The sequence below is a fragment of the Mustelus asterias genome, chromosome 3, assembly GCF_964213995.1.
Source record: "Mustelus asterias chromosome 3, sMusAst1.hap1.1, whole genome shotgun sequence".
NCBI classification, from domain to species: domain Eukaryota; kingdom Metazoa; phylum Chordata; class Chondrichthyes; order Carcharhiniformes; family Triakidae; genus Mustelus; species Mustelus asterias.
In genome coordinates this window covers 123,929,303-123,944,584 of record NC_135803.1, presented here as the reverse complement: position 1 = coordinate 123,944,584, position 15,282 = coordinate 123,929,303, and the positions used below count along the sequence as shown (strand labels likewise).

At 41.6% G+C, this 15,282-nt stretch overlaps 1 protein-coding gene across 1 annotated transcript in view; it reads left to right on the top strand.

The window, feature by feature from the left end:
• Positions 1-15,282, top strand: part of LOC144491556 (receptor-type tyrosine-protein phosphatase gamma-like) — a 711,057-nt gene that overhangs the window by 602,466 nt on the left and 93,309 nt on the right. The window contains exon 13 of the mRNA XM_078209530.1: positions 3,165-3,303. Coding sequence (XP_078065656.1) covers positions 3,165-3,303 — 139 coding nt within the window. The remainder of the gene's footprint in view (positions 1-3,164; positions 3,304-15,282) is intronic.

Here is a 15,282-nt window from a genome sequence, read left to right as displayed (position 1 = left end):
AGGCCATGAGAAGATCCAGGATTTCCCACTTGGCACAGAAGGTGCTGAGGTATCCTGACTTGACTTGCTTTCTGGACTATTAACTAGAAATACCAGCTACTCACCAATCAACTCCTTCTTTGGCAATGACATTACGATAGTTGTTTTGCAGACCTGGGGTGGGATTCTCTAGCTGTTCATACCAGCAGGATTCTCCCATCCCACAGCAGTGAACAAAATTTGGCTGAGCACCAAATTCTCTGTCCTCTCTGGCAGTAGTGGCAGGGCGTGAACGGCTGGAGAATTCCAGCCGTTGCATTTGTGCTTGGTGATTTCTCAAGAGACTTTCTCCTTGTCGCTGTATTCTATCTCCAGCCAGGAGGTCCTCTGCTTCTGCCCAGGAGATTCTGGGCCTCTCTTTCCCCTACTTTAACCCTTTGCAGCTGCATTCCGCCTCCACCCAGGTGTTCCACCAATGCTACACAAGTGAGTTTGTGGGGATTTTCCAGCTCTTCATGCAGGTGGGATCTTCCAGTCCCACCAATGTGAGTAGAGATTTCAAAGACTCTCTAGCCCTGCCATAGTGAAACCCAAGATGGGGTGGGCTGGAAACTCCGGCCTTTGTGTTGGTAATGCCCCCACTGAGTAAAGTAGTCCAATCATCCTGTTTCAAATCACTTGCCAACTTTGCAAACCTGGTCCTCTTTAAATTTAGAACTAACTTTAAAATTTCAGCAGGTTTGCTTTAACTGATCAAGTTGAGCTGATTACTGTTGTGGTCACGATTGTCCATGGTCATGTGATACTGCATCAGGGTCGTTATACAAAAACAAACCAAGAACCTAATTGCCTGTAGCTTATTCCTAATGTGTTCGGTAAGGGAACAATTATAAATTATATCTGACAATCTTTCAGCTATCCTGTCCTCAATACCAAATGGATCACCTTTGTACACTATACCCATACAAAACAAATGCTGAAGAAATTCAATGCTTCTCAAAACTCACCCATCAACTCACCCCTCTCCCTCATCTCTCAGTAAAATGTGTAGCCAGATTGGGCTGGAACAGGCAGCAGTCTTTTCAATATAACTGAATAATTTGCAAATTCCATTTTCATTATAACTGGTATTTGTGTAAATACCCAGTCATGCAAAACCACTCGGAGCTCTTTTCATTAGAGTTTGACAGTAGCGTGATACAGTTCTTTATCACTGTTATTCTCAGGAAGTCTACCTGCGTCAAATTCTGTCATTTAAAAAAAACTGGATTTTGCAATTTTAAAAAAATCATTCATGGCATGTTGACCTCACTGGCAGACCAGTATTTATTATCCATCCCTAATTGCCCCTGAGAAGATGTGATGAGCCACCTTGTTGTATTGCTACAGTTTGTGTAGTGTAGGTTCACCCACGGTGCTGTTAGGTTGGATTTCCAGGATTTTGATCCAATAATGATGACACAATAGTGTCTGATATATTTCCAAGTCAGGATGTTGTGTGACTTGAAGATGAACTTTCAGACGGTGGTGTTCCCATACGCCTGCTTTTCTTTGTTCCCCTTGTTATTCATAGTGATGAATTCTAAGTCAAGTACAAGTTCCTGGATCATTATCTAAAGAAGAACATAAAGAAGACTCTGATTAGGTAACAATGAAAAATCAGCCCTCACGAGGAATCTAAATTCAGCGCAGGAAATAAGAGACAAATGGTCTCCTACTAGGCTAAAATTTCTGTGTTTTCTTAATTTTGTGACATTTCCATTGCCCTCTTTCCTTCCTGTCCTTTCTGCTAAAAGTGTACATTCCATTCATCTTCCTATATAATACCGAGTACAAAACAAAAGAATAAAGAAAATTACAGCGCAAGAACAGGCCTTTTGGTCCTCCAAGCCTACACCGACCATGCTGTCTGACTGAACTAAAGCCCCCTACCCTTCCCGGGACCTTATCCCTCCATTCCCATCCTATTCGTGTATTTATCCAGACTCCCCTTAAAAGTCACTATTGTATCTGCTTCCACTACCTCCCCTGGCAGCGAGTTCCAGGCACCCACCACCCTCTGTGTAAAAAAAACTTGCCTCATACATCTCCTTTAAAACTTGCCCCTCGCACCTTAAACCTATTCCACGGCTGCAGAACCTTGGGGGAAATACATTTGTATAACGGAGGTTTCATTCAGGCCTTCCACAAAAATTGACAAATGTGCTTAAAACAGAAGTGCCAGGACTTTTAGCAATGAAAGAGGATGCTATGTGGATTAAAAATAATGCAAATAGAAGCTACATTCAGTTCCTCAAACAAGGAACTTGCATTGCCGCTGCATCAATCAAAATGGGATGGAATTACCTGTAGTCCTTTCTCAGCCATATACATTTAATTTAAAAATCAGTTCAGGGTTCTTCTGCCTAATTTAGAAATTATAGCATCTGTTTCATGTATCCAGAAAGAAATATTGAAAGATAATTCAATAACGGATATTGTAGTTCTAGTTTTGTTGCAGAGTTGATGCGTACCAATTAAAGAACCAAGGGGCAAACATGTTCATCTTACAGTTTTGAAAGTTAGGCCTCTTTGGATAAATATTGTAAAAGAACACAAAATTTACAGAAAATATTTTACTGCCCATATTCCTATATGCACTATTTGACTCCTGTTTGTTGGTGGACGTGAGGTACATTGAGAATTGTCAGTCTATCATTGCATTCATAAACCATGGATAAGTGCCATTGACCTTGCCTCATTTGCACCTTCATAATGATATCTAGCTCCATCTATGGTCAAAGGCTCTGATTTTAAATGAGAACTGTGCAAGATTATATCTGCTGCTGCTTATCCTGAGCCCTTGGATAGCCTGTTCTAAAGATGAACTTAACACCTTACAGGAAAGAGATGTAAACATTATTTAAACAGAAAATAGCATGAGACATTGTATGGCATTTGGTTATTATTGACGTTTCCAATTTTTAAATGAGCAATTATGATGATCATTTCAATAGCATTTTTATTGCATTTTGATGACAAGATAATGCTTTGCGACCCTTTACAGAAAAGATAGGATCTGCTGTTCAGTATCAGACAAGATCATGCTGTTCTGAATTATATTGTCACACTATATGTATCCAATAAAATTTTATTCTAACTTTTAATTATATTTTTATTTTCCCCCTATTTCTGATTCTATGCAGAAGATAGGTCATCTTCAAGTATGGCCACACAACCTTATTCACCTTCCAGCAAGATGGAATGGATAATTCCATTGGTGGTTGTCTCAGCTTTGACTTTTGTCTGCTTGATTCTTCTCGTAGGGGTGCTAGTTTACTGGAGGTAAGGTTTTCATCTTGGTTTTTGCACCTACCAAGTAATTGGAACCTACATTTAAGTTATATAAGCATTTAACTTTTGCTATTCTGTTTCTAAAACACTAAAACCTGGAGCAGGAATGGTCAAATTTGCTGAACTTGAGAGCCACATACTATAATCTCCAGACATTCGAGAGCTGCAAGACACAGACAAATTTCCCAGATGCATTTTTATTATTATATGCCTTCATGAGTTGTGTACCCTCCCTCCCCACTCAGCCCCCATTAACTCACTAGCATAAATGAAGAATTGCAAAATATTAATATTTTTTAAAAAGGAATTAATGCGACTTAGGTTGGATAAATCTCCTGGACTTGATTATCTAAGTTCCAGAGCATTGAAAGAAGTGGCTGTAGAGGTAGTAGATGCATTGGTGGTCATTATAGAATCATAGACCCCTTACAGTGCAGAAACTGGCCATTTGATCCATCAAGTCTACACCGAATCTCTGATGGGGCATCAGACACAAGCCTTATCCTTGTAACCCCATGTATTTACCACCCTAATCTACACAACTTGGGACACTAAGGGGCAATTTAGCATGGCCAATCCACCTAACCTGCACATCTTTGGACTGTGGGAGGAAACTGGAGCACCCGGAGGAAACCCATGCAGACACGAGAGAATGTGCAAACTCCACCCAGAGAGTCACCCAAGGCTCGAATTGAACCCGGGTCCCTGGCACTGTAAGGCAGCAATGCTAACCACTGTGCCACCGTGCTGCCCATCATCTTTCAAAATCCTATAGACTCTGGAATGGTTTCTCCAGATTGGAAGGTGGTAAACACAACCACACTGTTTAAGAAAGGAGGGAGAGAGAAAATGGGAAACTATAGACCTGTTAGCCTGACATCACTCGTTGTAAAAATGTTAGAATCTATAGCAAAGGATTTGATAACAGGACACTTAGAAAATAATGGTACATTGATTTATAAAAACAAAATTATGTTCATTAAAACCTTTTGGAGTTTTTTTGAGGGTGTAACTAGTAGAATAGATAAGATAAGTGGGAACCAGTGGATTTAAAATATTTAGAATTTCAGAAAGCTTTTGATAAGGCAGCGCACAAGAGGTTAGTAAACAGAAGTGGGGCGCGTGGAACTCGGGAATGTACTGGCGTGGATTGAGAACTGGTTTACGGACAGAAAACAATAGGAATAAATTAGTCTTTTTCAGGTTAACAGACTGTGTCTGATGAAATACTGCAAAGATCAATGCTTGAGCCTCAACTTTCACAATTTATATCAATGATTTGAATGTGGGAATTAAAGGTACTATTTTCAAGTTTGAAGATGACACAAAACTAGGTGGAAGTGTGAGTTATGAAGAGTATCCAAAGATACTTCAAGGAGATTTGGAGAGGCTAAGCGAGTGGGCAGAAATCTGGCAGGTAGAATACTAAGTAAAGAAACATGAAGTGATCTACTTTAGTTAGGAAAAACAGAAGTGCAGAGTATTTATTAAATAAAGTTTTAAAGTTTATTTATTAGTGTCATAAGTTGGCTTACATTAACACTGCAATGAAGTTACTGCGAAAATCCCTTGGTTACCACACTCCGGCGCCTGTTTGGGTACACTGAAGGAGAATTTAGCATGGCCAATGCACCTAACCAGCACGTCTTTCGGACTGTGGGAGTAAACAGGAGCACCCGGAGGAAATCCCACGCAGACACGGGGAGAACGTGACTCCTCAAAGACAGTGACCCAAGCCGCAAATCGAACCTAGGTCCCTGGCACTGTGTTGCAGCAATAATGATGAGAGACTAGGAAGTGTTGAACTTCAAAGGGTTGGGTGTCCTTGTTCATGAGTTACTGAAAGCTAACATGCAGGTACAGCAAACAATTAAGAAATCAAATGGTATGTTGGACTTTATTAAAAGAGGATTCTAAGTAAAGATGCCTCACTGCAATTGTGTAAAGCCTTGGTGAAACCATGCTTGTAGTATTGAGTGCAGTTTTAGTCTCCTTATCGAAGGAAAGATATACTTGCCATAGTGGGAGTGTAATGAAGGTTCATTAAGTTAATTCCTGGAATAGAGGATTGTCAGATTAAGTAGATTGAGCCTTTATTCTCTGGAGTTTGAAGGAGAGGTGATTTCATTAAACCATACAAATTTCTAACAGGGCTCGACAGATGCACGAAGAATGTTTCACTTGGCTGGGTGTCTAGAACCAGAGGACACCAATTCAGAATAAGGGGTAGGTCATTTAGGACTAAGATGAGGGGAAATTTCTTCACTCATAGGGTGCTGAATCTTTCGAGTTCTCTGCCCCAGGGATCTGTGGGGGATCAGTCATTGAGTGTGTTCAAGACTGAGAGAGATCGACTTCCACATATTAAAAACATCAAGGGATATGGAGATAGTGCAAGAAAGTGGTGTTGAACTAGAAGATCAGCCATGCAGAGCCTTTGGTTTTGATCTTTGGGTCGTCATTGTCTACAGGAACAGTGCCAGAAGACTGAAGGATAGCAAATGTTGTCCCCTTGTTCAAGAAGGGGAGTCGGGACAACTATGGTAATTATAGACCGGTGAGCCTTACTTCTGTTGTGGGCAAAGTTTTGGAAAGGATTATAAGAGATAGGATTTATAATCATCGAGAAAGGAATAATTTGATTCGGGATAGTCAGCACGGTTTTGTGAAGGGTAGGTCGTGCCTCACAAACCTTATTGAGTTCTTTGGGAAGGTGACCAAAGAGGTGGATGAGGGAAAAGCGGTTGATGTGGTGTATATGGATTTCAGCAAAGCGTTTGGTAAGGTTCCCCATGGTAAGCTATTGCAGAAAATACGGACACATGGGATTGAGGGTGATTTAGTGGTTTGGATCAAGAATTGGCTAGCTGTAAGAAAACAGAGGGTGGTAGTTGATGGGAAATATTCATCCTGGAGTTCAGTTACTCGTGGTGTACCGCAAGGATCTGTTTTGGGGCCACTGCTGTTTGTCATTTTTATTAATAACCTGGATGAGGGCGTAGAAGGATGGATTAGTAAATTTGCGGATGACACTAAAGTCGGTGGAGTTGTAGACAGTGCGGGGGCAAGTGGCAGGTTACAGAGGGACAGAGATAAGCTGCAGAGCTGGGCTGAGAGGTGGCAAATGGAGTTTAATGCAGAAAAGTGTGAGGTGATTCACTTTGGAAGGAGTAACAGGAATACAGAGTACTGCGCTAATGGAAAGATACTTGGTAGTGTGGATGAACAGAGGGATCTGGGTGTCCATGTGCATAGATCCCTGAAAGTTGGCACCCAGGTTGATAGGGTTGTTAAGAAAGCATACGGTGTGTTAGCTTTTATTGGTAGAAGGATTGCGTTGCGGAGCCATGAGGTCATGCTGCAACTGTACAAAACTCTGGTGCGGCCACACTTGGAGTATTGCGTACAGTTCTGGCCGCCGCATTATAAGAAGGATGTGGAAGCGTTGGAAAGGGTGCAGAGGAGGTTTACCAGGATGTTGCCTGGTATGGTGGGAAGATCGTATGAGGAAAGGCTGAGAGACTTGAGGTTGTTTTCGTTAGAGAGAAGAAGGTTAAGAGGTGACTCAATAGGGGCATACAAGATGATCAGAGGATTAGATAGGGTGGATAGTGAGAGCCTTTTTCCTCAGATAGTGATGGCTAACACGAGGGGACATAGCTTTAAATTGAGGGGTGAGAGATATAGGACAGATGTTAGAGGTAGGTTCTTTACTCAGAGAGTAGTAAGGGCGTGGAATGCCCTGCCTGCAGCAGTAGTGGACTCGTCAACATTAAGAGCATTCAAATGGTTATTGGATAAACATATGGATGATATTGGAATAGGGTAGATTAGCGGGGCTTTAGATTGGTTTCACTGGTCGGCGCAACATCGAGGGCCGAAGGGCCTGTACTGTGCTGTAATGTTCTATGTTCTATGATCTAATTGGATGGCGGAGCAGGTGCGAGGGATTGAACGGGCTACTCCTATGATCCTACGTAACTTCAGGCCTTGATTTTCAGCCTCCCCTCCCACCCCGACCCCTGGTTCCACTCCTTCCTCATCCCATCTCCATTTTTGCCTGCCTTCCCCATCCCTGTCACGCTCTTGGCCTCCTCCTCAAACACATCTCCAGTTTCCACTCAGCCCTGCCCTCCATCCCACTTCCAGCAGCATCAACCACCTCAGCTGAGGTACGAGGCAGCACCAAACAGACAATCCAGTGCAGGAAAGTGCTCTGCAGGAGGTTCTTGGAGCATGGTCAAACAACAGAAGTCGGGCTGAGTCAGATTAGAATTTGGCTGATTGGCGTGACGGCTCTGCTCACCAAGCCAGGGCCCGACCCAATTCTTCACAATGATCCAGATTAACCTCCCATCCTTAATGACCACCCCACTTTATCTTCAAAAGCAGGGAGCCACACTTTGTCTGTAAAAGAATTGCATGTGGCTTGCAAGCTTTGCTTTGGCCACCCCGATCGAGAGGAAAGATTGTTTTTTTAACTTTTGTCTTTTCTGATGTTCATGAATTTGTTGCAGCAGGCTGAATTATCTCTAACTACTGAGTATTTGTCTTTAATGATTATAAGTAATTATGCTCAACTGATAAAGCAAGGTCCCTTTGAATCATTTGGGTTATTTCCAGAGGAAACATAAACTTCTAACAGCACAGAATTGTTTTGGCACAGATATTATCTTGCATTGAAAAATCAGATTTTTTTGGCAAATACTATTTCTTTTTTGATTTCCACATCTCTTTGTGCAAATGAATACTATCGCTCTGAGAATTTATGTTTACTCAGTGGATTAGGTGGTAGCAATCTTGACTCTGAGCCATAAGGTTGTGAGTTCAAGTCCCACGGCAGGACTCAGAGCACATGATATAATTGATATTTCAGTACAATGCTTGAGGAGGTGTTCATTTTCAAATGGAACATTAAACTAAAGTGCAGTCTGACTGTTCAAAGATTGCGTGACACTGTTTGAAGGTGAGCAGCAAGTTCTGCGCTGAGACCAATATTCAGTCAGTTGTTGGGGCAGGCGGTTATCATGTAACTGATGAGAAAATGCTGAGGCTTTGGATAGCAGCAACAAGCTAGTATTACCTGAAGGCTTGTTTTGGTGCATACCTTGACTGTCTATGTGCAACACAGTAAGAAGTCTCACAACACCAGGTTAAAGTCCAACAGGTTTATTTGGTAGCAAATACCATAAGCTTTCGGAGCGCTGCTCCTTCGTCAGATGGAGTGGAAATCTATGTGCAAACCAGCTGTAAGTGCTGTCTCCAACTTATGCTATTCAACTATTCAATGGGGCATGATGTTGCAGCAGCAAGTTGTGGCCATCATTAACTACGATAAAGCGATAAGAAAAGTAATTGTAAATTTACTGCGTGTCCAATGGGAACTTTCTGTGTAGGTTGGAAGCAAATTACTGCAGATGCTGGAATCTGAAACCAAAAGAGAAAATGCTGGAAAATCTCAGCAGGTCTGGCAGCATCTGTAAGGAGAGAAAAGAGCTGATGTTTCGAGTCCCGATGACCCTTCGTCAAAGCTTTGACAAAGGGTCATCTGGACTCGAAACATCAGCCCTTTTCTCTACTGACAGATGCTGCCAGACCTGCTGAGATTTTCCAGCATTTTCGCTTTTGGTTTCTGTGTAGGTTGGCTATGGAGTATTCACCCAATAGATAGTCAATGACTGGGAGGAAATTATTTCTCATCTGAATGTTTTGCATTTATTTGGGTATTTTCCTTTAAAAGATTTGAGAAAGAATCACATAATTTAGATTACTGCAGGATTGATTAAAACTGAATCCTTAATATGTAAGAAGTCATGTAAGAGAAATTCCAATATGCAAATTAAAGAGTTTCAGATGAAAATTCCCACCTTTAACATTCAAGTCAGAAAACATAATTGGGATCTATCATTGACATCATGGCTGGAATTTTCCGGCCATTCACGTCTTGCCGCTGCTGCAAGTGAGGACGGATCATTTGGCGCACAACCAAATCTCCATTCACTGTTGCAGGACAGGAGAATCCTGCCGGCATGAACAGCCAGAAAATTCGGCCTGGGGTTTAGAAAATCTGAATTAGTTTGCTTTTTTGATTGTGTGACATTCCCAAACCAAATTACAGAAGTGAGTGAGGCACAAATTAACTTCTATTTGTCAGAGTTATCAAAGATGCTGTAACTAATACTCTATTTTGTTTAACACTACGATCAAAATCCACCCTGTTACAATAATTGGATATTTTGTATCAGTCAACAGAATCTAAAGAGTCATGGCACAACATTAATTTTAATGTATCACTGTCTCAGCATGAGCTGGATCGCACTTAATATAAAGAAATTACTTTCATTGTTGAAGTTTCCAGTACGGGATAACAAGGCTGAATGTACCATCTGTTCAACATATCGCTAGTAGGTTTCCAATATCTAAGATTGCGACAAGACCATCAGAAATTTAACCTCTCCTTTTGTAGTAGCTTGACAAATCCTTCCTTTTGGGTATTTGGGCTTCACCACAGGTGAAGCATTTTGTTTGACTCAAGTTTTTAACCTTCATGCAAGCTCTGCCTCAATATTTGGAGATTTGGTTCAGAAGCTTGGGACAACTCCTGTTAACTTGCTGAGAGACCTTTTTCCATACTTGATTTAGGTGGGCAAAGTATGTACTTAATTACCTCCAATTTCATTAAGAGAAACCTCATTTGGAGGAACTGACTATTCGTCAAGATGATTAATTAAACGCACAAATCTTTTTTCAAGATGCCATTCGATCAGACAAATCTTCCAGAATCATTAATTGCTCGATTTTAATTAATTTAATGAACAATTACTTTAAAATAGAAGCTTCACTCCTTGTTCCAATATTTAAATCAGGTTGCAGATATTAGGGTTCTCCAGGGGCCACCTGCCTAATATAGTAAAAGTAAAATACTGCGGGTGCTGGAATCTGAAACAAAAACTGAAAATGCTGGAAAAACTCAGCAGGTCTGGCAGCAACTGTGGAGAGAGAAAATAGAGTTAATGTGTCGAGTCCATATGACTTCTTCAGAACAATGATAATTGTTCATTAATTAATCTTTTGGTTTGCTTTCTTTGGCAAGTCTAGCTCATTCTGGCATCAGGTTTCTAGTTGAAAATATCCAGCAATACTCAGGTGCAAGATTCCTTTGTGTTTGTATGCCACCCCTGACTGCAAGGCGTTACTAAGGGTAGTCCAAAATGTCTTTAGCGTGTCCAGACTGCCTGCAGTTTTCCTGTATTACTTAAACTGAACTACAGTTTAAATGAGTGACATGATTGGCACAACATGTTGATGTATCAATGTATGTTTTGTGGGATGTGTGGTGCATTGGTTCATGATCGCAGTCCATATTTGCAAGGTTTTCTATCCCCATTGTGAGAAGGGAAGACTAAGGGTGTTATACTTCCACAGAGAACTGAAAGAAAAATCACTAAATACATTTCTTCAGGATTGGTTTCACAAATGCACTTGCAGCCAGATTCAAAAGCTAATTCTGGTCGTGTAATACATCACCACAATATTGATATCAGCACATTTTATGTTACTGTAAATACCCTTTTTCATAGTATTTAGGGCCATCGTTAAAAGCAGAGATTCCAGGACAGATTGCTAAAAAGATCACACATTGGCCAATGACCTTCTGCCTTCCCACATGACAGAGCTTTTTCCATTCATCATCATCTCCCATTTATTATTGCAAGTGAATTTTTATGTTAAACCTGGAAATGTATCACCCCTTTTTCTCAACTCCATCTGCGTGGAACATTTTTCAAATACATGCTGAAAACTTGAATAAATTAAACATGAGTTCCCATCACAAGTAGAATAGACAAAGTACTCATCTTAATAAGAGAAACTTTTAGTTTACCAAGTTTAACATTGGCTCTTTTATCTTTTTGAGGGCCATTGAGCTATTTCTTGTGCTGGTGCTGTTCCAGAATGCATGAAGAACTTATGATTAGGAAAGTGCAATGTTTACAGTAGATACTTCCTGCTAGTGAACGACATGCAGCTGTTTGATGTATTTTTAATTCGTGTGCCACATATTTTAAAAAAAATTTACATTCTATTTACATAAATGATAAGTAAATACAGTAGGATGTATATCTAAACATAGAGAAAATGTTGGCCACAAATTTGCGTCCGTTGCAAGCGCGAACAGTGATGTGGGCATGAGGTTCCTGCCCTTTGAATACATTTAAATATAATTACCAGGCTTTCCCACATTTGGAATTCTCCCCTCACTAACATGACTTCACGTTGACAAGGTTTACAACTGCTACTCGCAATGTGAAGCAGTTGAAGGGAACCTGCTGGGGGTGCACAGTTCAGTTTAGCCCCTGGGAGGGAGAGGGACATACTCAGATGCTGCCTCAGCACAGCCAAGTGGCAGGAGGCAGCACCAGGAAGCCCGATCTTGGAATTCCCAACTGCCAGCTTTTTCCGGCCCTGCCCGTCAGTCTGATGGTGTGAGCCATGCCTCCAGACATTTTTTCAAAGCATTTAAAAATATGACAGGAAAAGCCAGCAGTGTATATCGCTTTTCCTGCCTGAGCCAACATTTTCAAGAAAAAGTGGAAAATTCCGCTAGTTAACTCTGGAAGCTTTTTAATGAGAATATGGCTGGAAACTTACCATCCCGCCCACCACGGGAATCGGAGCGGGTGAGGGGTGGACCATGGAAAGATCCGTTGACTTCGGGTGGGATTTTACGGTTTCGAGATGAGCGAGGCCATAAAATCCTGCCCAAAATGTTTATAAAAGTTGTATTAATTTGGTGATTATAGTAGATCACTCCTGTTCCTCCTGGCACCACATTCTTGTATTTGAAAACTTTTTTTCTTAGCTTTTTGCTAACAGTCTCCAGTGGCTTCTTTAAGGGTTGCTTACTTAGTTGCTTCAAGACGCAAGAAAATTGATTTCTTCATGCATGGTATATACTGCAGTCAGACATGGTCCAATTTAGTGGGGGGGAGGTGGAATGGGAGTTTGGCCCTCAATTTGAATAAATTGTGGGTCAATTGCTTGTATCAGGGAGGCGATTGTAAGGGCTAAGTTGCACCTTAACCAATATGCTACATGGTACACTTACTGTATGTTTCAGGCGCATGTGATCAGGAACAAAACTTGGTATGTTTTTGACCTGTTTATCTATTTGTAGCAAATGTGCCTTTAGTTTCTGTACTGATTGTGATATCTGTCTCTTTAAGACAAGATGTTGAGATGCCGGCGTTGGACTGGGGTGAACACAGTAAGAGTTTCAACAACACCAGGTTAAAGTCCAACAGGTTTATTTGGTAGCAAATACCATTAGCTTTTGGAATGCTGCTCCTTCGTCAGATGGAGTGGAAATGTGCTCTCATGTCCATATGTGCCCCGTTGTGTGCCCCGTTTGAGAGCACATTTCCACTCCATCTGACGAAGGAGCAGCGCTCCGAAAGCTAATGGTATTTGCTACCAAATAAACCTATTGGACTTTAACCTGGTGTTGTTAAAACTCTTACTGTCTTTAAGACAATACAGACGAAAATGGTCAACTGACTTGAAGGACCAATGGGAACCGAGAGTGAGTGACCACCCCGAAAGGTGAAATCCTCCCTCGGGCAGAATACATCTGGAAGCCATATAGTAAACATGTAAGGACTGGAGTAGCCGGGTAGGATGCAAACCCCTGTACCAAGTTTCCCTTTATCATTAAATACCTTTTAGTTCCCAACAAAGTCTGAAATCTCTTGTTGATGCTGGAAGTTTCGCTACCTAACAGTTTCAATACCAACAGCTACAGGTTAATGCCAGTCATTTGAACAGCGGTTGGCCTTCCCTGGGTTCACCCTGGGGTACAGTCCCACCCTCCGAAAGCTGCTGGTTAGTCAGAGGACAGCAGGTCTATTGAATGGCAGCGGATGGCAAAACTGCATTCCAAGCGACAGTTGACGAATGCAGGGCTGGGTTCGCAGGGAGTGGTCACGGGTGAGGGAGGTTGTGGGGGAAGGAGGTGAGTGGCTTTGCGTGCAAGGGGTGGTCGGTGGTTGGAAGAGAGGATGGGGCCCTGATTCTCAGCAGGCTGTATCCCTCAATCAGGCATTGAGTGCCTTTGGGCAAGGATATATTCCCCCTCTCCCCCGCCCTCCCATTTGATTAAATGCCTCCCCACCACCAAACACGTCACATCAGAGGGAACTAAATTCCACCCGATGTTGATGACACAATATGCTTTCCAATTACACTTTCAAAAGTTGTTTATGGTAATGGAGGTTTTATTCATATCTAAATATAGTAGGAGGCTTCAGAGAAAAAGCCATGAAAGACTGCAAATTAAATGTGTGAAAGTGGGAAACTTTTCTGTAACCAGGGAGAAAATGTAATTAATTTTAGCACCGAGAAGCAATTGTTTTGCTTTAGAGTGCATAAGGCAATTGTCCTGGGTGAGATTTATTACACACTGATATTCACTCCTGTAACAAATCAACCGTCATTGATCCAATTGAAATAAATAGAGAATGTGAAACTTGACATAAAAATCTACATATATAGGCTTCGTGATTGCAGTCTTCAGTTGTATTCAGTTGGCCCAGGAATGGAATGGGATCAGAGCCTTGGGTGGGCAGATTTGGGGATCAGACTCTTCAGTGGAGGGGTGGTTGGGTTGAAGTTGGAGCGTGTGCGCCCGTCCGCGTGTGCGTGTGTCCCCAAGTCCGAGTCCGATAATTAGGGGATTCCCAGGCAGGCGTGCTTGAAGCAGCATTTCAAAAAGGATATGATTGTGTTGGGAACAGTTCAGAGAAGGTTCACTCAATTCATTCCTGGGATGAAGGATTTATCTTGTGGCAAAAGGTTAAACAGGTTGGGCCTTTAACCATTCGGATTTAGAAGAATGAGAGGTGACCTTATTGAATCATATAAGATCCTGAGGAGACTTAATAGGGCAGATACTAGAAAAATGTTTCCTCTTTTGGGGGAGACTGGAACTAGGAGACACAATTTTAAAATGTGGTCTTCCTTTTAAGACAGATGAGGGTCATTAGTCCATGGAATTCTCTTCCCAAGAAAGCAGTGCAGGCTGGGTCATTAACTTTATTCAGGGCTGAGTTAGACTGATTACTGAGCGACAAGGGAGTCGAAGGTTATGGGGAGCAGAGAAGGAGGTGGATTTGAGACCACAATCAAAGCTCTTATCGACTGGTGGAACAGGCTCAAAGAGCTGAATGGCCTACTGCTCCTAAATTCTATGTTCCTGTATGTTACCAGGGAAGGGTAAAACTACAAGAAGTATAATGGTTAATGGGAACCAAAGCATCAAGTTAGTGTGTGAGGAGAAAATGGAGGTTAATAGGATGAACAACAGGGCCAGTCTGATGACCGTCAGAGATTAATAAAGCAGGTCAAAATGTGTGAAAACGTAGTGCACAAGAAGCCCCTGCAAGAGAAAGACAAACCAGTAGGATTTTTTTAAAAACCTGTACCTAAATGCTTGCAGTATTCGGAATAAGATCAATGAGTTGATGGCACAAATAGGTATGATTTGGTGGGGTATACTGAAACATGTTATGAGAGGACTGGAAGTGGGAGTTAATGTCCAAGGGTACTCAGTATTCTGAAAGGATAGACAGGATGGAACAGGAGGTGGAGTTGCTTTATTGGTTAAAGATGATGTCAAGGCTGTATTAAGAAATGACATTGGCACTAAGAGCCCAACATGTTGAATTGAGCTGGTGGAAATAAAAAGCAAAGGAAAAAACACCTTGGTAGGAGTAATTTACAGGCACCCAAGCAATATTTCCACAAGTGAGGCATAGTATAAACCAAAAAATAATGAGGCCTTGTGAGAAGGCTGTCACGGTAATCATGGGTGATTTTAATATGCATATTGACTGAATTAATCAAGATGGCAAAGGTAGCCTCGAGGGAGATTTCACAGAGTGTATGAAGGATTGTTTCTCAGAGCAATATGCTATG